Source organism: Erythrolamprus reginae, chromosome 6, assembly GCF_031021105.1.
Source record: "Erythrolamprus reginae isolate rEryReg1 chromosome 6, rEryReg1.hap1, whole genome shotgun sequence".
NCBI lineage: Eukaryota > Metazoa > Chordata > Lepidosauria > Squamata > Dipsadidae > Erythrolamprus > Erythrolamprus reginae.
In genome coordinates this window covers 98,042,303-98,068,604 of record NC_091955.1, presented here as the reverse complement: position 1 = coordinate 98,068,604, position 26,302 = coordinate 98,042,303, and the positions used below count along the sequence as shown (strand labels likewise).

General features: G+C 44.3%; 2 protein-coding genes across 2 annotated transcripts; both read right to left on the bottom strand.

Moving 5' to 3' along the window:
- Positions 1 to 2,244: 2,244 nt before the first annotated feature.
- Positions 2,245 to 9,150, bottom strand: LOC139168842 (lithostathine-like). The gene is made up of 6 exons (XM_070754585.1): positions 8,955 to 9,150; positions 8,772 to 8,834; positions 7,188 to 7,297; positions 6,139 to 6,285; positions 2,816 to 2,927; positions 2,245 to 2,502 (listed from the first exon to the last, which is right to left on the bottom strand). Exons 2-6 carry the CDS (start codon positions 8,824 to 8,826, stop codon positions 2,432 to 2,434), a joined length of 495 nt encoding a protein of 164 aa, XP_070610686.1. The 5' UTR covers positions 8,827 to 8,834; positions 8,955 to 9,150; the 3' UTR covers positions 2,245 to 2,431.
- A 9,411-nt stretch (positions 9,151 to 18,561) lies between these two features.
- On the bottom strand, positions 18,562 to 24,774 carry LOC139168839 (C-type lectin Cal-like). Its single transcript, XM_070754579.1, has 6 exons — positions 24,356 to 24,774; positions 24,161 to 24,223; positions 23,260 to 23,369; positions 21,187 to 21,333; positions 19,856 to 19,964; positions 18,562 to 18,828 (listed from the first exon to the last, which is right to left on the bottom strand). The coding sequence occupies exons 1-6, from the start codon at positions 24,372 to 24,374 to the stop codon at positions 18,758 to 18,760; spliced, it is 519 nt and encodes a 172-aa protein (XP_070610680.1). The 5' UTR covers positions 24,375 to 24,774; the 3' UTR covers positions 18,562 to 18,757.
- Positions 24,775 to 26,302: the final 1,528 nt, after the last annotated feature.

Below are 26,302 nucleotides of genomic sequence, written 5' to 3'. Positions count from 1 at the left end.
AAGGAAATGCTGGCAGCTTAATGGCTCCCAGATAAACTCCTCTATCTAAAGAGTCCTGATGGACAAAAGCTTAGAAGGAACCAAGTTGTTAAGGAGACAAATGAACAAACAAGTCACCTGAATTTGAAAAAGGAAGTTGGGACTGAGCAATTGGGAAACCCTATCCCAAGTCCCTTTACAGTGTGTATATGGGTGTGTGTGTGTGTGTGTGTGTGTGTGTGTGTGTGTGTGTGTGAAAGCAAATAGATATACACTGTAACCAGGAAATTTGCTGTTGTTTTGAATTATCTAGGTCTCTGTGTATTCTAAAGAACCGTTTGTGCCCCAGTGTTGGGTTGAAAATGATTTGAGTGTGGCAATTTTCCAGGGCCATGAGTGTGTGAGTGACCATAAGTTGAAACTAGAAGTACATGTGCAACATCATCTTGTTCTACCACCCAACAAGACCGACAGAGACTTCAGAGGAGAATCAGAAAAAGCAATGGCAGCCAACCTGCCTTCCCTTGAGGACCTGCAGACTGCAGGAGTCAAAAAGAGGGTGGTGAAAATATTGATGGACCCCTCACATCCTGGACATATACTTGTTTGTTTGTTTGTTTGTTTGTTTGTTTGTTTGTTTGTTTGTTTGTTTATTTATCGGTCTGAAATTTGTAATTGAGAGGGTCATAAATGTAAAATGGGTTTGAAAATGTCTTATTTCCCTTGTGCTATGGCTTTTGGCTTCAGTGGGCAATCTTTTTTCCCCAAGTGACCACATAGGAAACTGGGACTGTTGTGGAAGGACAAACCAAGAGATCTATGAACGTCTGTAGGCTCGCAGGCACCCACCCCTATGACAAGTCATTAAGTGTTGTACATCATGATTCTTGACAAATTCCTTGTGTGTCCAATCACACTTGGCCAATAAAGAATTCTATTCTGTTCTGTTCTATTCTTGACAAATGTCTCTTTTCTTTTATGTCCACTGAGAGCATCTGCACCAAAGACAAATTCCTTGTGTGTCCAATCACACTTGGCCAATAAAGAATTCTATTCTGTTCTGTTCTATTCTTGACAAATGTCTCTTTTCTTTTATGTCCACTGAGAGCATCTGCACCAAAGACAAATTCCTTGTGTGTCCAGTCACACTTGGCCAGTAAAGAATTCTATTCTATTCTATTTTCTATTCTATTCTATTCTATTCTATTCTATTCCTGAATGCCATCACTCTGCTAAACAAATAATTTCCTTGCCACTGTCAATCTATTCAGTAAGGCTGCACTACTATTAATATTTTCATTCTTCTTCTCACCTATTTCCTCCCACTTAGGACTGTATGACTGTAACTTGTTGCTTGTATCCTTAAGATTTTTATTAATATTGATTGTTTCCTGATTGCTTATTTGACCCCTATAACAATCATTAAGTGTTTTTTAACCTCATGATTCTTGACAAATGTCTCTTCTTCTTTTATGTGCAGTGAGAGCATCTGCACCAAAGACAAATCCCTTGTGTGTCCAGTCACACTTAGGCCAAGAAAGAATTCTATTCCATTCCATTAATTATGATCTCCTATTGCCAGACAGAGCAGCTACTTGCCTTAGTAAAAGGCCTGGTTTCCTTCCACATCCCAATGTTTTACACATCTCAGACTAAGATTCTACTAGTTGTGTGAACACAATTACGCAACCTATCTTGCCAACAGTTGACTGACTGGAGAAGTGGAGGTCCTGGGGCAGCCATTTTACTTGTTTATAGGTAGCATAGATGCCATGACAATTGTGGGGTTGCTCAGCCACTGGTCTAAGGGCCCTTGGAGATGATCTGTCCCCAGTGGGAAGAGGGAACCTTCTCAGGAAAGTAGCGTCCTTGCTTTACAGCTCAAACACCCCCGGAAGAGACACGGTTTATGGCTCCCCAGACCCTACAGGAGGTGCCAATGAACCAGAAGATGGGCATCACGAATGCATTTATTTCCGCTTTTGCTGGTTAATGTTTTTGGCCTTGTTTCCAGGTACCCCCCCTGCATAGATCTTTTTCTCTCCAGGGGGACATTGTTTCCACCTATCCATATTTCTCCTCTCATTAATCTCACATTTCCCTCTGAGAGAAAAGGTGGGAGAGAAGGACCACAGGAAAGGAGACAACAAGGTTGCATTGTTTTGGGACCGGAAAGTCAACTACACAACGCCCTCTTCCCCCCAAGATTTCTTCAGGGAGGGGCCCTGGACCCCCTGGGAGAGAAAGGCCAAACTCAAGACAAGGGCAGAGCAATAGACTTTATTATCAAGTTCTTCAGAAGGAGGGAAAGAGAAGCAAGATTAGTGGAAACAACTGCTGGACATTCAGCTGGTCGTTCTGGCAAAGGAAGATTTGCACATGAAGAAGGTGGAATCAAAAGATCTCAGCTCAGGTTTCCAATCAATGGGGAAGCTCCATCTCCACACTTGGCTTAAGTGGGTTTAAATTTGCAGAGGAAAGGAAGTAGGCAGCTACAGGTTTGCTCAGTCCAAGTCACGTGCCCTGAAAGGAAAGAACATGGGCGTTGGTCATCTTCCCACCTTCCCTTCTTCCCTTTCCATATTCCTTTCCCTTCCTTTCTTCCCTTCCTTTCTCATCTTCCCTTCCCTGCCTTCTCTTCGCCTCCTTCCCCCATCTCTCTTCCCTTCCCCTTCCCTCCCCAACTTCCCTTCTTCCCTTCCTGTCTTCCCTCCCCTGTCTTCCCTTCCCTCTTTTCCTTGTCTTCCCATCTTCCACCCCTTCCCCTCTCCTTCTTTCCTGGAAGTGCAGGTGCAACCTCCAACCCCACCAAGGAACGGAGGCTTTTCATACTGACCAGACTGAGGAGAGAGACCAGCGCAAGAATCCTCGTAGTTCCTAGTGGGTTCGTAATTGCTCCACCCGCTGTATGTGGATTCGGATCCATCAACCCAACGCCATTCATTACTCTGTGCAATGCAGAATGAAGCAGGTTGAAGTGGTGGGTGGGGACAGTGGGGGAAATATTTTCCAATTCTGAATTTACCTTACATTAATTCAAAGGGGGAAGTCCTGTTAATTAGGTCTTTGTGCAAGCAGGCAAAACGCACCTGAACCAGTTATCAACCCCCCCCTCCCCAATGTAAGTCACATAGCCAGGGGGGATGCTGCAATGGTCACTAGTGCTGGGTCAATTTTTTCAATGCCTTTGTAACTTTGGTCACTAAATGAACTGTTGAGAAAGAGCTGTGTCTCCAATAGAACTGATTTCAGATCCCTGGGACAAATCCAACTCCCTGACGTTTCTGGGGGTTGCTAATTTCATTATTTTCTGAAAACTACCAGGCTCAGAGAATACCATAGCCATCCTCCTCCTCCTCCCCCCCCCACTCCCTTCTAGCACTGATGATGTCTCCTAGTTGGGTCACGAAAGGTCTTCAAGGGAACAATCAGGCTCAGGGGGCACCGATCAATCGGAGCTACAAATATTCGCTTCTGTTAGTAACTGTTCTGCTTTATATTTCTTTGATCAGAGACCCCTCCCCTAAAATCCGGTGCCAATTAGATGGGCATCAGGATAGTTCAGAGAAGATGATCAGACAACTGGAAAGGAGGTGGAAGAACCAGGAAATGTTAGGTTTTCCTGCAGACTTTTCAAGACCCAATTGGAAAACATAATCAGCACTCAAAGGGAGTATGGGAGGAGGAGGAGGAGGAGGAGGAAGAGGAAGAGGAAGAGGAGGAGGAGGAGGAGGAGGAGGAGGAGGAGGAGGCGCGTTTGCCCAGGTTTGCCTGGTCCACCAGTTGCGGCCCTATTTGGACAGGGAGTCTCTACTCACAGTCACTCACGCCCTTATTACCTCAAGTTTCGACTACTGCAATGCTCTCTACATGTGCTATAATACCCCAATCCAGGAACTCCCACTTCAGACAAAGAAAGTAAGCATCAGCCCACTCCCACCAACCCTGGCAGGGCACAGCACACCACTTGCATATAAGCAGAGAGCAACCCCGTCCCCTCTAGCCCTGAAGTTATTACCTAGTTGGGTAGAAAGCGGGGGAAAGAGACAGGGGGGGGGGGAGAAGGAACCTATAGAACAAATCCTTCCATTTTGAAGAGGGGGGGGAATTTTACTCCTGGGATAAACCTAAAATCACATTTGTCTTTCTTTCTTTTTTTGCAGCCACATCACATCCAAGTGGCTCCCTTCATGGTTGGTTTGTTTGTTTGTTTGTTTGTTTGTTTGTTTGTTTGTTCGTTCGTTTGTTCGTTCATTTATTTATTTATTCATTCATTCATTCATTTATTTATTTATTTTGTCCAACACACAATGAGGGTTTTAGTGGGTATATATCAATATACACATAGTAAAATACATGGTGAAGGTTATAGAGGAGATACTCATAGTAAAATATATCTAAGAAAGAATAGAAAAGAAGATATAGGAATGGAACATATCAATGAAAGAATAAAAGAAGAGATAGAGGAATAGAGGAAAGGTATAGGAGATATAGGAGAGCAATAGGACAGGGGACGGAAGGCACTCGAGGGCACTTGTACGTGCTTTTAGTTTTCATTTCCTAAACAAAGAACTTTGCATTGCCAACAGTTACAAAGAGCAAAAGACTGACATAACTATTTCCCGATCTTTTCCAATTTTATATTCTGGGAGTATGATCGCCAGGGCAACAACGAGTCCCTTATTTCAAAAGATGCTGTGAGACAACATGGGCTTGTTGGCTGGCAATGGATGGAATTCTATGGCCTTTCAAATGCTTTACCGAAATCAAGATATATTACATCTGCTGCATGACTGTAATTTATTTATTTTATTTATTTTTGTCACGCACATATTGGTAGTGTACAAAGAAATAACTCTCTTTATATACAAGATATCGGTACTTTATACACATGATATTAATCTACATGATATTAATCTACTAAGCCATCTGAGGAAACAATGAGATGAAGACACTTTGGGAGGATTTATTCCTGAAAACTGCAGACTGATATCTGACATTCTCTTCAAAGCGCTTATTGTGCTCAATCTGTTTATCATCAGCTCCCCAGGAATTTCCCCAGGCATCAGTATGAGACTGTCTACAGCTGCAAAAAGCAATAGAACCACAGCTGCCTTTTTGCCTTTCTCTCTTTGAAAGACAGGGACATCCAGTCTATAAAAGCTGCGTAAACCTACGTAGCTTCTGCTCCTGGAATCTCACACTACTAACCAGAGCATACAAAACTTTCTCCAGACCAATCCGCGAATACAGCTCATCTGTCTGGAATCCACATTGCATTTTGGAAATAAATACATTAGAAAACGTCCAGAGATACTTTACAAGAAGAGCCCTCCACTCCTCCACACACAACAGAATCCCCTACGCAACCAGACTTGAAATCCTGGGCTTAGGAAGCTTAGAATTATGTCGCCTGAAACATGATCTGAGCATAGCCCATAAAATCACCTGCTACATTGTCCTTCCTGTCAATGTCTACTTCAGCTTCAACCACAACAACACACGGGCACACAACAGATACAAACTCAAAGTAAAGTGCTCCAAACGTGACTGCAGGAAATACGACTTTAGTAACCGAGTAGTTGATGCATGGAACTCACTACCAGACTCTGTAGTATCATCACCTAACCCCCAAAACATTACCCTAAGACTACCCACTGTTGACCTCTCCCAATTCCTAAGAGGTCAGCAAGGGGCGTGCATAAGTGCACCAGTGTGCCTTCCATCCCCTGTCCTAATGTTTCTCTCGTATTAATACCAATATCATGTATAAATATTGTTGTATCTTTGTATATTACCAATACGTACTTGACAAAATAAATAAATAAAATAGATAAATATTTTTTCCTCTTCCAGGTCAACTGGCACTTCCAGCAATCTCCAGGATTTCTCAGTGATAATTCACAAAAGTTCATCCCAACCATCGTCTGCTGGCATTGGGATCCTTTGTCCTTGTGACCCCTTGTGTCAGGAGCAGCAATGAGATGGTGTTTAGATTCAACAACAACACACAGTCTGTCTAACTCATTAACATGGGACCAAACCAGCATCAGGGAATGGAGACAGAACAAGGTTGCTGGGCTTGTCAAGGACGACGCAAGAAACCTCCATAAGGAAAAAGTTGCTAATTGCTCAGAAACAGGAGGGCAAAATACTCACCCCACTGGACCCTTCATCTTGTTGATACCCGATCCAGACAAAACTATTCCTTCGGTTTTTTTGAGTGACATAGGCACCAATTAATTTTGCCTGTCTGTCCGAGTGGATGGATGCTAAATGACCTTTCAATTTGTTCTGACACTGCAGCTGCAAAGAGAGAAGAACCACAAATATCGTAGCACCAGCAAACCATGTTGTCCATTGCAGGTCTGCTACTATCCCCGTCTACCAACCCAGGAGTCTTTGCTCAGACTAGGTCCTCTCCGCTATGTTCCTGTAGTAGACGTTCTCCTAAGAGGAGCTGCAAATGCGAGAAAAGCATTGGGGGAAGATAACTCTCATGCACAGGAGTGAGGCATAAAGGTGGTGTCAGCAGTGGGATAGCTATAAAAAAGTGGTTCATACACACAAGGTGTGGGAGAGAGAGAAGAGGGAAGGAGGTGTGTGTTTGTGCGTGGAAATAAAGAGACACTCTTAGAGACAAGAGGTCACTTTCAAACACAATAGCTTGAATGTTTGAGCTCCCTTGTTTAACAACTACAATTGGGACTGACAACTCAGCCATTTAGTGAACAATTGCTAAGCAAATTGCAACTGTCATAACTTTGAGGATTGGCCACAATCACTTCTCCTCACTGTCATAACTGCAAATGGAATTAAGTGAAGACCCCTGTGAACCCTATGATCATTGGCCTTGGAACCACAACATGGATAAGACAATAGCTGAGTTACACAACTTGTTAAACAGCACAATATCCAATCCTATTTAAATGTAGCAGTCAGAGGTCTCGTTCGAATTTTACTTCCCTTAACAAATTTCGCTGATAATGAGCCATGATGTTAATCCAGTTAAACTGATGGGAATTCCAACAGAATTATTAAAATATTTTATTTTACTCTTTCTTGTAGACTTTTGTCTTTTTTAAAGGGAAAATCATACAGCAGGTGGTCTTCATTTAAAAATTGACATGAACTTTTTTTGACCTTGTGAAGTTTGAAAAAACTCTGGGTTACATAAAGGGAATTCTTCCCTAAATGAGGTGAGTTACCTCAGCATCTTCAAATCTGAGCTGGTTGTCATAGAACTGGTAGCAATACCACTGGTTTCTGTATCTATAGGCCAAGGTATCCGGAGGGCAGACCGTTCGGGCAAGAGGACCTGCTCGGAAAATAGAATAAAAATGGACTTTTTCTTCACGGACAATAACAAGGATGAGTTTATAAGTAGGGTACTTGATTTATTTATTTATTTATTTGGGGTTTTTTACAAATATAACATACAAGAAAAAAGAAAAAACATACATAAAGACAGACACATACAACATTTGGGAAATGAAAGTTTCCCCACTTTTTGGATGTTTGATCAGAGAATTTTACTTCTTTCACATAGTATTAATTTTTCAATTCTTTTATTCAACGTGTTGCTTTGCGTAGATTTTTATTTATTTCTTTATTGCTCTTTTCTTTAGCCAATCATAAAATTTTGCCCATATTTTATAGTAATCTGATTCTTTTCCCCCCTCTAATCTTTTAGATAACCTGTCCATCTCCGCACAGTCTAGTATCTTTTTAATTATTATATTTTCTTCCAGTAGTTTGTCTATTTTCCACTGTTGGGCATATACTATTCTGGCAGCTGTTAGTATAGGTATAACTAGGTATCTTACCTCTTTTTCTATTTTTTAATTAAAAATACCCAATAAATATAATTCTGGGGTTTTTTCAATTTCTTCATTTACTATTTCTTTTAACCAATTTGTTATTTTATTCCAGAAATTTTTTGCCTGTGTGCATGTCCACCATTGGTAGTAGAACATGCCTCTTTCTTGATAAACATGCTAGAGAAGACAGATTTCATTCCATGAAGAAAAGCTGGAAAGAGTGACTTCAACTGAACGAGTCAATTGGAATTAGGATGGATTTGGTTAAATTGGATTTATATGCCACCCCGAGTCCCTGGATAGGGGCAGCATATATATATATATCTGTCTGTATATATGTATATATACAGACAGACAGACAGACAGACAGACAGACAGACAGACAGACAAACAAATAAATAAATAAATAAATAAATAAATAAATAAATAAATTTGTATCGGACTGATATTTGTAATTGAAAAAGTTATAATGCAAAGTTTTCCCAAGCAGCCACCTAGGAAACTGGGAGTGTTGTGGAGGGCCAAACCAAGAGATCTATGAAGTTCTCTAGGCATGAAGGCACCCATATACACAAAGTGAAAAGAAAAAGTTGCCTTCAAGATTACTTATGTATTTATTTATTAAATTTATAGGTCACCTTTCTCCTCGCGGACTCAGGGTGGCTTACAGTAATGAAATACAACATAACAATAAAGGACAAAAGGACAAAGGTGACCCAGGGGATGTAAAATGCCCAGGTCCTGTTTAGTGGACAGATGCCAGCCTCATCCTGTCGATACCAGGATTTGGTGTCCATATAATGAGACCCAGGGGCCTTTGGGAACTCCAGGCCTTTCTGGGTTGGTCTAATGGGATCATAGATAGAGGAAGAGGCTCCCCCATTAAGAACAGAACATTAAAATAAACCAAGGACCAGATAAATGGGGGGAACAGGACAGAGGTGAGAAATATCAGCTGTGCTGTAAATTTACCTGCCCAGGTAAGGGTGCCCAAGAGACCAAAGATGAAGCAAGTGATGAGAAGCATCTTCAGACCTGAGGAGAGAAAAAGAAATTGAGATGAACCTTGAATGTCCTCCAACAATGCCAGGCCAACCCCCCACCCTTACAATTACGTTGTAATCTCTTTCCCTTCCTCTAATCTATGGCTCCCACCTTCAAAGAGGAATCCAATCTGAAAGGAATTCCTTTGAGCCACCAATGGTCTCTTTTCCAGCTTATATAGCAGGGCTCCTGTGGTCACACCCTGCAGGGCAAGATAGGCTGATCCAAAGCAAGTGATCCAGAAAGCAGGTGGAACGTCCCTCCTCTCCTGTCCTCCTGGTCTTTTCTTCCTGTTTTATGTTGTAAGATGTCAAGAGTTGCTCTAGAAACAGGCAACACCAAAATCATTAGTGAATAAAAATTTAAGGAAGGCCAATTCTTTTGAATGAAGATCACCTGTCCCCTCTTGGCTTTGCAACTGGGACCTGGCAACAGGTTAGAAACATAGAAACATAGAAATTGACAGCAGAAAAAGACCTCCAGGTCCATCTAGTCTGCCCTTATACTGTTTCCTGTATTTTATCTTAGGATGGATCCATGTTTATCCCAGGCAGGTTTGAATTCAGTTACTGTGGATTTACCAACCACGTCTGCTGGAAGTTTGTTCCAAGCATCTACTACATTTTCAGTAAAATAATCTTTTCTCACGTTGCTTCTGATCTTTCCTCCAACTAACCTCAGATTTTGCCCCCTTGCCCCTTAGTTCACTTTCCCATTAAGAACACTTCCCTCCTGAACCTTATTTAGCCCTTTAACCTATTTAAATGTTTTGATCATGTCCCCCCTTCCCTTCTGTCCTCCAGACTATACAGATAGAGTTCATGAAGTCTTTCCTGATACGTTTTATGCTTAAGTCCTTCCACCATTCTTGTAGCCCGTCTTTGGACCCGTTCAATTTTGTCAATACAGTATCTTTTTTGTAGGTGAGGTCTCCAGAACTGAACACAGTATTCCAAATGTGGTCTCACCAGCGCTTTATATAGCAGGATCACAATCTCCCTCTTCCTTCTTGTTATACCTCTAGCTATGCAGCCAAGCATCCTAACTGCTTTTCCTACCGCCCGACCACACTGCTCACCCATTTTGAGACTGTCAGAAATCACTACCCCTAAATCCTTCTCTTTTGAAGTTTTTGCTAAAACAGAACTGCCAATGCAATACTCAGATTGAGGATTCCTTTTCCCCCAAGTGCATTATTTTACATTTGGCAACATTAAACTGCAGTTTCCACTGCTTTGACCACTTATCTAGTAAAGCTAAATCATTTGCCATATTACAGACGCCTCCAGGAATATCAACCCTATTACACACTTTAGAGTCATCGGCAAATAGGCAAAACCTCCCTACCAAACCTTCCCCTATGTCACTCACAAACATATTAAAAAGAATAGGACCCAGAGCACACCCTTGTGACACACCGCTTGTAACCAGTCTCTGCTCAGAATACTCACCATTAACAATAACTCTCTGATGTCTACACTACAGCCAGCTGCAAATTTTATTTATTTATTTATTTATTTATTTATTTTGTCCAATACACATTAATACACAATGAAGGTTATAGTGGATATACTCAAAATGAAATATATCAAGGAAAGAATAGAGGAGAAAATATAGGAATAAAATATATCAATGAGAGCATAGAACAAAAGATTTAGGGATAGAAGAGAAGAGATATGAGATACAGGAGAGACAATAGGACAGGGGATGGGAGGCACTCTAGTGCACTTATTCACACCCCTTACTGACCTCTTAGGAATCTGGAGAGGTCAACCGTGGATAATCTAAGGGTGAAGTGTTGGGGGTTTGGGGATGACACTATGGAGTCCAGCAATGAGTTCCACGCTTTGACAACTCTATTACTGAAGTCATATTTTTTACAGTCAAGTTTGGAGCAGTTAATATTAAGCTTGAATCTGTTACATGCTCTTGTGTTGAGGTGAAGTTGAAGCTGAAGTAGTGTTTGACAGGCAGGACATTGCAGCATATAATCTTGTGGGCAATACTTAGATCATGTTTAAGGCGTCGTAGTTCTAATCTGTCTAGACCCAGGATTGTAAGTCTATTTTCGTAGGGTATTCTGTTTCAAGTGGAGGAGTGAAGGGCTCTTCTGGTGAAGTAACTTTGGAGGGTGTTAATGTCCGAGATGCGGTATGTTTTGGTCTAATGTATATTTTGCATCACAAAAGGTTTGAGGATACCTTCCCCAACACCTGAAATAGAATAAGGAGACTTGTTGAATTTGGGGGGTTGTAACCTGTATTTCCTGTATTTCACCCTTGTCATTGAACTCAGATGTTTCAAAGAAATCCAACAAATGAGCCTGTAAATGGTTTTTGTTCTCTGGGATGCTATTAAACCTTTTCCCAACAGGCCACTAGCTGTGGTTGAATGGCTCCACTGGCAGCAAGTAGGTTGGGGGATAGAGAAAGCGTTTGAGTGATCTAACTTGGTAGACTCAGTCCAGAATACTAGACAGAAGCACCCAGTGTTAGTGACCATTGCTTTTTGGCCTGGTTGTGGGGTAGGGTGTAACAGACACATGGGTGGAGGGGAAAGAATGTGTGTTGTTGGGGGCGAAAGGGCAAGCAGGAACATCGTGGGGATATTGGACCATAAGCAGATGAAGTGGCTCATAAGCAGTGGGCCACTCTGGGAAGGGGGAAGGGATGTTAAGTCCTGGCGCCATTTTGCAGGCCCTGCCCTCTCTCTCACTGCCTCAGAGATCTGAGTCTTGAACGCCAGGTGAGTCTGCAATAAAGCTCTCTTATCCATGATATTATTGGGAAAGAGACAGCCATCATGGAGATGGTGTGGAGGAGGCACAAGTCAAAGGAGGAAAGGAATGGGAAGGGATTGTGTGGTGGGTTGTGGTGGAATGAAGTCACAGGAGGGAGAGGGTCTTTCCCAGGGGCCGAAGAAAAAGTAGGGCTTGGAATGTCTGGGGAGCAGAAAGAGAGCAAGTCGGATCCTCCCTAGCAGTTCACAGAGTAAATCTGTAGTCGTGGGAGGTATTTTGCTTGAGTCTGGCAAGATTCTGTCTGTAGGTGAGCAACAGGAAAGGAACTTTTCAGAAGTAATTCTATGCATGATTCTCGGTTCTTTGGGCCTGAGTTCATGGGTTCAGATCAAAGAAAGGAAATGGGCCAAGAAAGAAATGCTGGCAGGAACTTTAATGGGCCCCAGATAAACTATCGTATCTAAAGGTTCATGATGGCACAGAAGCAGAGTGGACAAAGGCTTAGAAGGAACCAAGTTGTTAAGGAAACAAACAAACAAACAAAAATCACCTGAACCAGAAAAAAGAAATTGGGACTAAGCAGCTGGGAAACCCCATCCCCAGTCCCTTCAGAGTGTGAGAGAGAAGGTCTGTGTGGGCGTGTGTTTGTGTGTTTGGGTAAAAGCAAATAGATATAGATATAGCAAATAGAAGCACAAGCACTATTAATAAATAAATACACACTGTAACCAGGAAAGCTTATTGCTGTTATTTTGAATTAGCTGTGTATTCTAAAGCAGTGTTTTTCAACCAGTGTGCCGTGGCACACTAGTGTGCCGCGAGACATGGTCAGGTGTGCCGCGAAGCTCAGAGAGAAAGAAAGCAAGAGAGAGAGAAAGCAAGAGAGAGAGAGAGAGAAAGCAAGCAAGAGAGAGAGAGAGAGAAAGCAAGCAAGAGAGAGAGCAAGAGAGAGAGAAAGAGAGAGAAAGAGAGAGAGAGAGAAAGAGAATAAGAGAGAGAGAGAAAGAGAACAAGAGAAAGAAAGCGAGAGAGAAAGAGAGAGAAAGAAAACAAGAGAGAGAGAGAAAGAGAGGGAGGGAAGGAGAGAGAGAGAAAGACATAGAGGGAGGTAGGGAGGGAGAGAGAAAGAGAGCAAAAAAGAGAGGAAGGAAGGAAGAGAAAGAAAGAGGGGTGGAGAGAGAGAGAGAGAGAAAGAGGAAGGAAGGGAGAGGAAGAAGGAGGGAGAAAGAAATAGAGTGAAGGGAAGGAAGAGAGAGAGAGAGAATTTTTTTGTCCAAACTTTTTTAGCGCCCCCCCCCCCCCCTGCTCAATGTGCCGCAGGGTTTCGTAAATGTAAAAAATGTGCCGTGGCTCAAAAAAGGTTGAAAATCACTGTTCTAAAGAACCGTTTGTGCCCCAGTGTTGGGTTGAAAATGATTTGAGCGAGGCAATTTTCCAGGGCCGTGCGTGTGTGAGTGACCGTAAGCTGAAATCAGAAGCAGACGTGCAATGTTTGTTTGTTTGTTTATTTATTTATTTATTTATTCATTCATTCATTCATTCATCCAATACACAATACACAATACATATGGAAGAGAATAGACATGAAGTAATATATATAAAGTTAATATGTAAAAATAGAGGAGAAGATATATGAAAGGAAGAGAATATATATGATAAGTGAGAGAAAGGAAAGACAATTGGACAGGGGACGAAAGGCACACCGGCATAGTTCCCTGTAAGCTGCGCAGCGCGCTATAGCGCAGGCAAATTTTAAGGACAGCGCAGAGTTTTCCAAGCTGGCGCGGAGCGGGTTTCTCCCCGACCGACAGCTGATCCGCCCCTCCCAAGCTGTTGGTGGGAGAGAAAGCCCCGGCTTCCTGGGCTCTGCCGTCGGCCGCGCCCATCTCCTCCCACGCCCTTCCGCTTCCCTTCGGTGTCGGAGGAGGCGTTGGCCTCCTTCCCAGCCGCCGTGCTGGGAGCTGCCCCCTGGAGCCAGGGGCAACGGGCCCAGAATCGGCCTCCTCCCCCACGCCGTGCAGGCCAGCAAATCGTCAAGGCTTCTGAGGTGAGCTGCGTGGCGGCAGCGGGAGGCAGAGCCAAGGGGAGGGCATGCCGGCCAGCAAAGCCGGCTTTCCGGGAAAGCAGTGTGCTTTTCAAATGCGCTGCTTTCCTGCACCTCTTTCCTGGGCAGGGGGGGGAGAAGGTGGCCGCCTCCCCACCCTGCCCAGGTAAAAGGTGTAGGAAAGCAGCGCATTTGAAAAGCGCACTGCTTTCCCGGAAAGTCGGCTTTGCTGGCCAGCACAGGGCTTGAACCCTGCACCCGTCAGCAAAGCTGGCTGCCCGCCAGCCCGATGTCTGTCCGTGTGTGTGGGGCCCCCCGAATGTGCCAGCCTGATGTCCGTCCATGTGTGTGTGGGGGTGAATCCACCATCCACGCCACCAGCCTGATGTCCGTGCGTGCGGGGGGGGGGAGCCAATCCGCCAGCCACACCGCCAGCCTGATATCCGTCCGTACGGACATTGGGCTGGTGGGGTGGCCGGCGGATTGCTTCCCCCTAGCATGTACGGACATCGGGCTGGCGGCTGGCAGCCAGCTTTGCTGACGCCGGCCAGCAAAGCTGGCTTTCTGTGAAAGCAGCGCGCTTTTCAAATTCGCTGCTTTTCTGTGCGAGTCCCGCAGGCAGCCCAGCCGGGCGGCGGAGGAGGCCGAGGCGGAGTGGGGCTCCATGAGGCGAGCGGGCCTCGGCACGGCCTCAGCGAGGCGAGTGAGTCCTATAGAAGTGTTTGTGCCACGCCAGCCCGAATTTGAAAAGTGCGTTGTTTTCCCGGAAAGCCAGCTTTGCTGACGCCGGCCAGCAAAGCTGGCTTTCTGTGAAAGCAGCGCGCTTTTCAAATTCGCTGCTTTTCTGTGCGAGTCCCGCAGGCAGCCCAGCCGGGCGGCGGAGGAGGCCGAGGCGGAGTGGGGCTCCATGAGGCGAGCGGGCCTCGGCACGGCCTCAGCGAGGCGAGTGAGTCCTATAGAAGTGTTTGTGCCACGCCAGCCCGAATTTGAAAAGTGCGTTGTTTTCCCGGAAAGCCAGCTTTGCTGACGCCGGCCAGCAAAGCTGGCTTTCTGTGAAAGCAGCGCGCTTTTCAAATTCGCTGCTTTTCTGTGCGAGTCCCGCAGGCAGCCCAGCCGGGCGGCGGAGGAGGCCGAGGCGGAGTGGGGCTCCATGAGGCGAGCGGGCCTCGGCACGGCCTCAGCGAGGCGAGTGAGTCCTATAGAAGTGTTTGTGCCACGCCAGCCCGAATTTGAAAAGTGCGCTGTTTTCCCGGAAAGCCAGCTTTGCTGGCCGGCGTCAGCAAAGCTGGCTGCCCACCACCAACCCGATGTCTGTACGTGCTGGGGGGGGGGGGCAATCCGCCGGTCACCCCACCAGCCCAATGTCCGTATGTGCAGGGGGGGGGGCGAATCTGCCGGCACTGCCGCCAGCCCGATGTCCATCCATGTGGGGGGAGGCGCGAATCTGCCGGCCACGCCACCAGCCTGATATCCGTCCGTGCGGGGGGCCTCTCTTTCTTTCTTTCTCTCTCTCCTTCATTCCCTCTTTCTCATCGACGGATTCGGGGGGCCCCGCATGGACGGACATCAGGCTGCCGGCATGGCCGGCGGATTCACCCCAGCCCCACACGGATGGACATCGGGCTGGCGGCAGTGCCGGCAGATTCCCCCCCGGCACGTACGGACATTGGGCTGGTGGGGTGGCCGGCGGATTGCTCCCCCCTAGCATGTACGGACATCGGGCTGGCGGCTGGCAGCCAGCTTTGCTGACGCCGGCCAGCAAAGCCGGCTTTCTGTGAAAGCAGCGCGCTTTTCAAATTCGCTGCTTTTCTGTGCGAGTCCCGCAGGCAGCCCAGCCGGGCGGCGGAGGAGGCCGAGGCGGAGTGGGGCTCCATGAGGCGAGCGGGCCTCGGCACGGCCTCAGCGAGGCGAGTGAGTCCTATAGAAGTGTTTGTGCCACGCCAGCCCGAATTTGAAAAGTGCGCTGTTTTCCCGGAAAGCCAGCTTTGCTGGCCGGCGTCAGCAAAGCTGGCTGCCCACCACCAACCCGATGTCTGTACGTGCTGGGGGGGGGGGCGCAATCCGCCGGTCACCCCGCCAGCCCAATGTCCGTACGTGCAGGGGGGGGCGAATCCGCCGGCACTGCCGCCAGCCCGATGTCTATCCATGTGGGGGGAGGCGCGAATCCGCCGGCCACGCCACCAGCCTGATGTTCGTCCGTGCGGGGTGTCTGTGTGAATCCACCGCCCATGCCACCAACTCGATGACAAAGAGGGAATGAAAGAGGGAGAGAAAGAAAGAGAGAGATATAAAGGATAGAGAGAAAGAGGGAATGAAGGAGGGAGAGAAAGAGAGATGTATAAAGGATAGAGAGAGAGGGAGGGAGAGAAAGGAAAGAGAGAGAAAAGGAGGGAGAGATAGAGGGAATGAAGAAGGAAGAGAAACAAAGAAAGAGTGAGAGATATAAAGGATAGAAAGAGGGAGGGAGGGAGAGAAAGCGAGGGAGGGAGAGGAGGGAGAGAAAGAAAGAAAGAAAGAAAGAGAGAGATATAAATGATAGAGAGAAAGAGGGAGGAAGAGAAAGGAAAGAGAGAAAAAGAGGGCGAGAAAGAGGGAATGGAGGAAGAGAAAGAAAGAAAGAGTGAGAGATATAAAGGATAGAGAGAAGGAGGGAGGGAGAGAAAGGAAAGAGAGAAAAGGAGGGAGAGAAAGAGGGAATGAAGGAGGAAGAGAAAGAAAGAGTGAGAGCTATAAAGGATAGAGAGAAAGGGAGGGAGGGAAAGACAAAGAGGGAATGAAGGAGGGAGAGAAAGAAAGAGTGACAGATAGAAAGGATAGAGAGAAAGAGGGAGGGAGAGAAAGGGAGGGAGAAAAAGAGGGAATGATGGAGGGAGAAAGAAAGAGACATATATAAAGGATAGAGAGGAAGAGGGAGGGAGAGAATGGAAAGAGAAAGGGAGGGAGAGAAAGGAAAGAGATGAGAGAGGAAGGAGGAAAGAGAAAGGAGGGGGAGCGAATTATGGATGTCAGAACTCGCGTACGCCTGATAGTGTGCGCTCACACTTTATTTATTTATTTATTTATTTAGACTTCTATGCCGCCCAGTCCCAAAAGGACTGCTGCTCAGACACTATACCTTTCTGCCCACACCGGGAAAAAATTAGAGGGAACACTGCACACCGGTGCACTTATTTACGCCCCTTACTGGCCTCTTAGGAACCTGGAGAGGTCAATCGTGGAGAGTCTAAGGGAGAAATGTTGGGGGTTAGGGGTTGACACTATTGAGTCTGGCAATGAGTTCCACGCTTCAATAACTCGGTTGTTGAAATCATATTTTTTACAGTCAATTTTGGCGCGGTTCGTATTAAGTTTGAATCTGTTGCGTGCTCTTGTGTTATTGCGGTTGAAGCTGAAGTAGTCATTGACCGGTAGGACATTCCAGCATATGATCTTGTGGGAAATACTCAAATCGTGTTTTAGGTGCCGTAGTTCTAGGTTTTCTAGGCCCAGGATTGTTAGTCTATTTTCGTAGGGTCTTCTGTTTCGAGTGGAGGAGTGAAGGGCTCTTCTGGTGAAATATCTTTGGACATTTTCAAGGGTGTTGATGTCTGAGATGTGGTATGGGTTCCAGACAGATGAACAGTAGTCTAGGATGGGTCTGGCAAAAGTTTTGTGGGCTCTTGTGAGTAGTGTGAGATTGCCTGAGCAGAAGCTGCGTAGGATCAGGTTAACAACTCTAGAGGCTTTTTTGGCGATATTGTTGCAGTGGGCTTTAGCACTTAGGTCATTCGATATCAGTATTCCAATGTGAGAGTAGCTTAAGGCCTGGTTCCCCACCACATCCCAATCTTCCACACATCTCAGACTAGGGTTCTAGCAATTGTGTGAACACCATTACGCAACCTATCTTGCCAACAGTTGACTGGCTGGAGAAGTGGAGGTCCCGTGGCAGCCGTTTTACCTGCTTATAGGTGGCATAGATGCCATGGCAATTCTGGGATTCTTCATAAGTGTCAAGTGAAGACCACTCTGTTTTCAGTTGTCATTTGTCTGAAGTGGGAGAGGGTCTCCTGCCTGAGCAGGGGTGTCAGGCCCAAAGTCATTATGTGAAGTCAAAGGTTGGCCTGACACAGTTTGGTAGTGATATGGATTTGCATTAGTGTTTGTATTTATATGTATGTATGTATGTATGTATGTATGTATGTATGTATGTATGTATGTTGTGAGGTGCCCTGAGTCCTTGAAGAAGGGCGGCATATAAGTCCAATAAATAAATAAACATATAAATAAACATTTCTACCCATCCATATTTCTCCTCCCACTAATCTCCTATTTCCCTCGGAGAGAAAAGGTGGGAGAGAGGGACCCCAGGGAAGACTCTGAACTGATTTAACTGTTGTTCCTAAGATCCTACACCATAACGTCCTTCCTGTTAGTGACTACGTCTCCTTCAAAAATGACACAAGAGCACATAAGAGATACAAACTAAATGTAAATTGCTCCAAACCTGACTGCGGAAAATACGACTTCAGCAACCGAGTGATCAATGTCTGGAACTCACTACTGGACTCTGTTGCTTCTTCCCCAAACCTCAAAATTATCTACTGTTGACCTTTCTCTTTTTCTAAGAGGTCTGTAAGGGGCCTGCATAAGCACACTATTGTGCCTGCCCTACTGCCCTATTATCCTTTTTATCACTTCTTTATACTTTGATATGTTAATACAAACTATAATTGTATACTTGTTTGGCAAATATAATGAATGAATGAATGAATGAATGAATGAATGAATGAATGAATGAATGAATGAATGAATGAATGAATGAGCCAATAAGGTTGCACTGTGTGTTTTGGGCCTGGAAAGTCAATTACAGACACAACACCCATCCCGCCCCGAGATTTCTTCAGAGAGGGACCCTGGACCCCCTGGGAGAGAAAGGCCAAACTCAAGACAAGGGCAGAACAATAGACTTTATTATCAAGTTCTTCAGAAAGAGAGGAAGAGAAGCAAGATTAGAGGAACCAACTGCTTGACATTCAGCTGGTCTTTCTGGTCAATGACATTTTACGCATGGAGAAGTTGGAATCAAAAGATCTCAGCTGAGGTTTCTGATCAACAGGGAGCCCTCCAAACTCCATCTCCAGACTTGGCTTAAGTGGGTTTCCATTTGCAGAGAAAAGGAAATTTGTAGACGCAGGATAGATCAACCCAAGTCAAGTGCCCTGAAAGGAAGGAACATGGGTGGTGATCATTTTTAGAGCACAACATGGCATACAATCGGGCTACATGCAGACTATCTTCTCTCAAATACAACTGCCTGTCCACTAATGGGCGATATCAAGTACGAAGAGCTCCAGTACACAATAATCTAGTCAACTAATCGCGTCAAAGGTAAATTTACACTGGATAAGGGCCAAGAGACCTCAAGAGGACTGGATTTAGGTCTGTTGTGGGGACACAAAGACTCTACAGAGATGGCACATTTAACTCCGCCTTCCAGCTCCCCTCATCTAAGCCTGGCCATCTCAGAAGGGCCCATTTTCGGTGGCTGCCTCCCTAGTCCAGAACTGTCTTCCTGCTGAGCTACAACTTACTTGACTCTTTCATAAAGAGAGTTAAGATTTCTGTCTTCCCTGAAACATTTGACTCTCTGCTTGGGGGATTCTGGGAGTTGAAGGCCACACTTCTTAAAGGGGCTAATCTTGAAAAACACTGTATTAATCTATTCTTTCCAGATTGCAGTTGTGGCACATCTGCCTTACTTGTTAAGATGAAGTGCAATTGATGTTTTAGGTTTTGTGGTTATATGCCACTCAGAGCCCCTTTGATTGGGCTGGGTGACCCTGTAAATGTCTGAAATGAAAAGAGTCCTTCACAAACCTCTCCAGCTGTGACAGTGAATGAGAAATAGCAGAAAGAAGCAAATAGATTGTGTTGCCTCTGCGACAAATGCTGGGATGAGGAGCTGTTGTTTTCTGAGACTCTGGAAATTTCTAACTTTTGCCTGCTAAGGGTCTCCCATAAGTCCTTAAAATCAGCCACCCCAAGAAAGTCTCCTTCAAATTAAGGCTTATTCCCCTTCCCATCTTGCCTCCCCTCCCTCCCCTCCTTCCCCTACTCTTCTTTCCTTCCCTTCTCTTTCCTGTCTTCTATCCTCCCCTCCCTCCCCTCCCTTCCCCTCCCCTGCTTTCCTGCAACTCCAGATGCAAAGTCCAACCCCACTAAGGAACGAAGGCTTTTCATACTGACCAGCTAGAGCATAGAGAGTGGCACAAAACTCAGTCTTGCCATTGGGTTCACCATAGTACCATTTTCTGTACCTGGATCGTGATCCATCAACCCAGTACCATCCAGTAATCTGTGCAATGCAGAATAAAACATGTTGAGGTGGGTGAGTGGGGGACATGAGGAGTGGGGGGTGGGAGTGGAGAGAGATATTTTCCAATTCTGCTTCTAACTTACAATTAAGGGGGGGAGTCCTAGTAAATAGGATTTTCTGCAAACATGCACCACATGCCTATCACACAGTTAAATTCTTTGGGTGCATGAAGTTTTATATAAGCCCAAGTGCTGCTGCTGTCGCTCTTGCTATGCCCAGAATCCAGGATTTCTGGGGCTACAAAGACACCTGAGCCTTTGAGCCACGACCCAGCTGGGAAGCATCATCAGTGCTAGAAGGGAGTGTGGGAGGAGGAGGAGGAGGAGGAGGAGGAGGAGGAGGAGGAGGAGGGCTATGGGGCTATCCTCTCTGTGCCAGTTGAGCAACTCCTTCCTCTTCTTCATTCAAAGCAACAGTGAAAATACTGACAAGCCAAAGACCCAGGAATAATTCTGGCGGTGTCAGCTAGGATATTATGTCCAGTACTGACTATTGTATTTTAGGATGGACACTGACAAATTGAAGAGCCTTCAGAGCTATCAAGATGATAAGGGACTTAGAAAGGAATCATTAAGTTGGAAATATCTATCTATCTATCTGTCTATCTCTATCTATCTATCTATCTATCTATCCATCTATCTATCTATCTATCTATTGAATTTATATGCTGCACCTCTCCGAGGACTCAGGGAGGCTTACAACATATAAAAACAACAAATCAAATAGCTAAATACAATTAAATTACAACTAAACAAACAATCTAAAATTCCCAGTTGTGTTAAAAATCAGTCCTACCCATTCAAACAACAGCCATACAAACCTTTCACTGGCCAGGGGGCTGTGATCTAATCGCCCCAAGACTGGCGGCATAGATGAGTCTTAAGACTCTTGCGAAAGGCAAGGAAGGGGGCAGTGCGAATATCCAGGGGGGTTGATTCCAAAGGGCCGGGGCTCCCACAGAGAAGGCTCTTCTCCTAGGCCCCACCAAGCGACATTGTCTAGTTGACGGGTCTTGGAGAAGACCGACTCTGCGGGACTGACCGGTTGCTGGGATTCGTGTGGCAGAAGGTGGTCCTGCACATAATCTGGCATCAGGGAATGGAAATGGAACAAGGTTTCTGGGCTTTTCAGGGATGGTTCAAAAAACCTCCGCATGGAAAGAGCTGCTAATTGCTCAGAAACAGGAGGACCAAACACTCACCATATCAGAGTCTTCATCTCGTTGAAGTCCCATCCAGACAAAACGACTCTCCATATTTTCTTTAGCGACATAGGCAGCAATGGATTTTGCCTGCTTGTCCGAGTGGAAAGATGCTAAATGACCTTTCCATCTGTTCTGACACTCTTCCTGCAAAGGGGAATCATGTTGTCCATTGTAGGTCTGCTACTATGCAGGTCTACCAACCCAGGAGTCTTGCAGTTTTACTGAGTAAAACAATAAATGCAATCTACATAGACTTTTGTAAAGCCTTTGATTCAGTAGTACAGGACAAACTATTTCTGAAACTATAATCCTATGAAATCTCTGGACCACTGCATGATTAGACAGCTGTATTCCTGTCTAACAGACAATAAGTGGTCAAAATAGGAAGTGCCATATCAAATCCTGCTCCTATCAATAGTGGTGACCTTCAAGGCAGTGTTTTAGGATCAACACTCTTCCTACTCTACATAAACAATCTTTGTGATCATATTTTTTTTATTTGTTTGTTTGTTTGTTTGTTTGTCAAACAATTATAGGGTGGTAATTTGTACAAATAAGACATTAGATAAGTGACTTAACAGTAATGATAAAAAGTAACAAAAGAAGACAATAGGACAGGGACGCTAGGCACAGTGGTGCGCTTATGCACGCCCCTTACAAACCTCTGAGAAAGGGGGAGAGGTCAATTGTAGATAGTCTAAGGTTAAAGGTTTTGGGGTTAGGAGTAGAAACCACAGAGTCAGGTAGTGCATTACAGGCGTTGATTACTATGTTGTTGAAGTCGTATTTTTTGCAGTCAAGTTTGGAGTGGTTGACATTTAGTTTAAATCAATTTCATGCTCATGTGTTGTTGCGGCTGAAGGTGAAGTAGTTGTTAACAGGGAGGACATTTTGGTATATGATTTTATGAACTATAATTAAGTCAGAACGGAGACGACGGAGTTGTAAGTTGTCTAAACCAAGAATTTCGAGTCTGGTGGAGTCAGGTATTTTGTTGTGAGAAGAGGAGTGAAGAATTCTTCACTCCTCCGCTCGCAACAAAATACCTTTTTCCACCAAACTTGAAATACTGAGAATAGACAATTTACAACTATGTTGTCTCCGATCTGATCTAAATGTAGTTCAGAAAATCATATACCTAAATGTCTTTCCTGTTAATGACAACTTCACCTTCAACCGCAGCAGTACACGAGCATGCAATAGATTCAAAGTAAATGTAAACTGCTCAATACTTGACTGCAGAAAATACGACTTCAGCAACAGAGGGATCAATTCGCTACCTGACTCTGAGCTTTCTTTCCTGAACCCCCAAAACTTTAACCTTAGACTGTCTACAGTCCACCTTTCCCCATTTCCAAGAGGTCTGTATTGTCAGTCCCAATTGTAGTTGTTAAAGGAGGGAACACAAAAATTCAAGTTATTTTGTTTGAAAGTGACCTCTTCTCTCTAAGAGTGTCTCTTTATTTCCACACACAAATGAACACCTCCTCCCCTCTTCTCTCTCTCCCACAACTACAATTGGGACTAGCAACTCAGTCATTTAATGAACAATTGCTGAGCAAATTGCAACTGTCATAACTGTGAGGATTGGCCATAATCACTTTCATCAATGTCATAATTGCAAGTAAAATTATGTGAAGACCCCTGTTAACCTTATGATTGTTGGCCTTGGTCCCACAACATGGATAAGACAATAGCCGAGTTGCACAATTTGTTCAACCACACAATATCCAATCCCATTTAAATGTAGCAGTTAGGGGTCTCATCCGAATTTTACGGGATTGGGAGGCACAGAAGTCAAATAAATAAATTATTTCCTTTAACAAAATTTACTGATATTGAACCATGATATTAATCCTGTTAAATTGAAGGGAATTCAACAGAATTATTAAAATATTTTATTTTACTCTTTCTTGTAGACTTTCATCTTTTTTTTCAAGGAGAATCATACAGCAGGTGCTCTTCATTTAAACAATGGCATGAACTTCTGGGCATTGTGAAGTTTGGGGAAACTCTGGGCCAGATTAAGGGAATTCTTCCCACTCAGGTGAGATATTTCAGGTGAGTTACCTCAGCATCTTCAAAGGTGAGCTGCTCTCTATAGAACTTGTAGCAACTCCACTCACTTCCATCTTTATAGGCAAAGGTGCCAGAAGGACAAACAGTCCGGCCTTGAGGACCTGCTCAGAAAACAGAATAAAAATGGACTTTTTCTTCATGGACATTAACAAAGTGGAGAAATCCTTGAGCAAAAGAGACATTTATAACTACGGTACTTGATAAACATTCCAGAGAAGAAAAAGTTTTCATTCCATGAAGATGAGCTGGAAAGAGTGACATAAACTGAACGAGTCAATTGGAATTAGGATGGATTTATATCAGTCTGATATTTGTAACTGAAAAAGTCATAATGTAAAATGGGTGTGAAAATGTCTTATTTCCCTTGTATTGTGGATCTTGGCTTCAGTGGACAATCTATTCTCCCAAGGGGCCACATAGGAAACTGGGACTGTTGGTGAGGGCCAAACCAAGAGGTCTATGAAGGTCTGTAGGCACTCAGATACCCACATACAATGGAAAATTAAAAGTGGCCTTCAAGATAAAAGCACTGCAGTTGTATTGTGTGTATGACAAACACTCATTTGCATTTGATTTCTAATTTCCAACTGACCTCACGTGGACCAGACAGAGAGAGCTAAAGGGCCAAAGGTGAACCAGAGGATGTAAAATGCCCAGGTCTTGTTTAGTGGACAGATGCCAGCCTCATCCTGTCGATACAAGGATTTGGTGTCCGTATAATGAGACCCAGGGGTCTTTGGGAACTCCAGGCCTTTCTGGGTTGGTCTAACTGGATCATAACTAGAAGTAGAGGCTCCCCCATTAAGAATAAAACATTAAAATAAGCCTAAATAAATGGGGAAATAGAATAGAAGTGAGCTATATCAACTTTGGAGTGCTGTCAACAACTTACCTGCCCAGGTAAGGGTGCCCAAGAGACCAAAGATGAAGCAAATGATGAGAAGCATCTTCAAACCTGAGGAGAGAAAGAGAAAAAACCTGAATGTGCTCCAAAAATTCTAGGTCAACCCCTTTACAATTACAATTATGTTGTAATCTCTTTCCCTAAAGTTACATTAAACCTCTTCCTCTAATCTATGGCTCTCACCTTCAAAGAGGGATCCCATCTGAAGGAGAAACCCTTTGAGCCACCAATGGTCTCTTTTGCACCTTATATAGCAGGGCTCCTATGATCACACCCTGCAGGGCAAGACAGGGTGATTCAAAGCAAGTTATCCAGAAAGAAAGAAATGCTGGCAGGAATTTTAATGGGTTCTTTAACCCATTAAACTTTAGATTTAACTTTAGATGGCAGATAAGCTTTCATATCTAAAGATTCATGATGAAACATGAATCAACAGAGTTGGCAAATGGTTACTTCATCTCTTGCACGGAGAACATTCCACAACTGGGTTGATACTAAGGGACATATTTAAGTGTGTGACAGATCAGCATCTAGTTGTGAGGCTCTGCTGGGCCAAAGTCTCAAGGCACATCAGCCCAGGTTGAGAAAAAACAGGACAATCTCTCCCTAGGAAGGAGCTCCACTTTTCTAGGCAGCTCAAGCTGGACTGGAAATGAATATGAAAAGAAAATATTTGAAAAGGCAATTAACAAAGCGATTCTGTGGTTACATGGCTGTAGTCGCCATGTAGACTGTTTTGACTTTGCTGGAGATGGTGTGAAGAAGACACAAATCAAAGGAGGAAAGGAATGGGAAGGGATTGTGCAGTGGGTTGTGGTGGAATGAAGTCACAGGTAGAAGAGGGTCTTTCCTCAGGGACCAAAGAGAAAGTGGAGCTTGGAATGTCTGGGGAGCAGAAAGAGAGCAAGTCGGATCCTCCCTAGCAGTTCACAGAGCAAATCTATAGTCGTGGGAGGTATTTTGCTTTAGTCTGGCAAGATGCTGTCTGTAGGCGAGCAACAGGAAAGGCACTTTTCAGAAGTAACTCCATGCGTGATTCTCGGTTCTTTGGGCCTGGGTTCATGGGTTCTGATCAAAGAAAGGAAATGGGCCAAGAAAGAAATGCTGGCAGGAACTTTAATGGGCTCTAGATAAACTACCATATCTAAAGATTCATGATACCACACAAAAACAGTGGACAAAGGCTTAGAAGGAACCAAGTTGTCAAGGAAACAAACAAAAGCCACCCATCTCCCAGTGTGTGTGTGTGTGTATAAAGGCAAATAGATATACACTGTAACCAGGAAAGCTTGCTGTTATTTTGAATTAGGTTGATCTCTGTGTATTCTAAAGAACCGTTTGCACCCCAGTGTTGGGTTGAAAATGATTTGAGTGTGGGAATTTTCCAAGGCCATGTGTGTGTGATTGGCTATAAGCTGAAACCAGAAGTACACAGGTAACATCACCTCCTCCTGCCAGACAGAGCAGCTACTTGCCTTAGCAAAAGACTGATTCCCCACCACATCCCAATGTTTCACATATCTAAGACTAGGGTTCTTGTAGTTGTGTGAACACAATTATGTAGCCTATCTTGCCAACAATTCACTGACTAAAGAATTCACTGACAAAGATGGGGCGGTCAGGCACAAGACAGGTTATGAAGTTATGTAAATATAGGGTCAAGCAAAATGGACTTAAAGGTCTATACAGCAATGCACATAGTATCAGGAACAAACAGGGTGAATTAGAAATTCAAGTAAATGAGGGAAAATATGATATAGTTGCCATTACAGAACCTTGGTGGGATGAAACTGACAAATGAAATATACAGCTAGAGGGATTTAAATTATTTTAAAGAAACAGACCAAATAAAAGAGGAGGTGGAATTGCACTGTATATAAGAAATAACTACACCTTTACAGAAATAGAGCACAACAATAATATGTGCTTTGAACGTTAATTATTATGTACTATTGATCCCCCTTTGTCTTTGTTTTTGTCTTATTCTCAATAAAACTCAATAAAGATTTTTTTTAAAAAAAAAATAATAGAGACACTCTGAGTCTTCAGTCTTATTATTATCAATATAACACAGCAAACGAGATCACTATGCTGGATTTCGTATTTCATAACCAGTCAGGCGCTTCCCAA

Excerpts from the sequence above, each read along its gene's own strand:
- LOC139168842 (XM_070754585.1), bottom strand. The coding sequence starts at position 8,826 with ATGCTTCTCATCACTTGCTTCATCTTTGGTCTCTTGGGCACCCTTACC. Across the intron at positions 6,286-7,187 it reads TCAGATTTGAAGATGCTGAG|CTGCAGTGTCAGAACAAATT; the intron begins GTAACTCACCTC and ends CTCTCTTTGCAG. Across the intron at positions 2,503-2,815 it reads TGGTCTCTCTCCTCAGTCTG|GGCACGTGACTTGGACTGAG; the intron begins GTCAGTATGAAA and ends CTTTCCTTTCAG.
- LOC139168839 (XM_070754579.1), bottom strand. Across the intron at positions 21,334-23,259 it reads TCACCTTTGAAGATGCTGAG|GAAGAGTGTCAGAACAGATG; the intron begins GTAACTCACCTG and ends TCCCCTTTGCAG. Across the intron at positions 19,965-21,186 it reads GAGATGAAGACTCTGATATG|ATTACTGGATGGTACTGGGT; the intron begins GTGAGTGTTTGG and ends TGCATTGCACAG.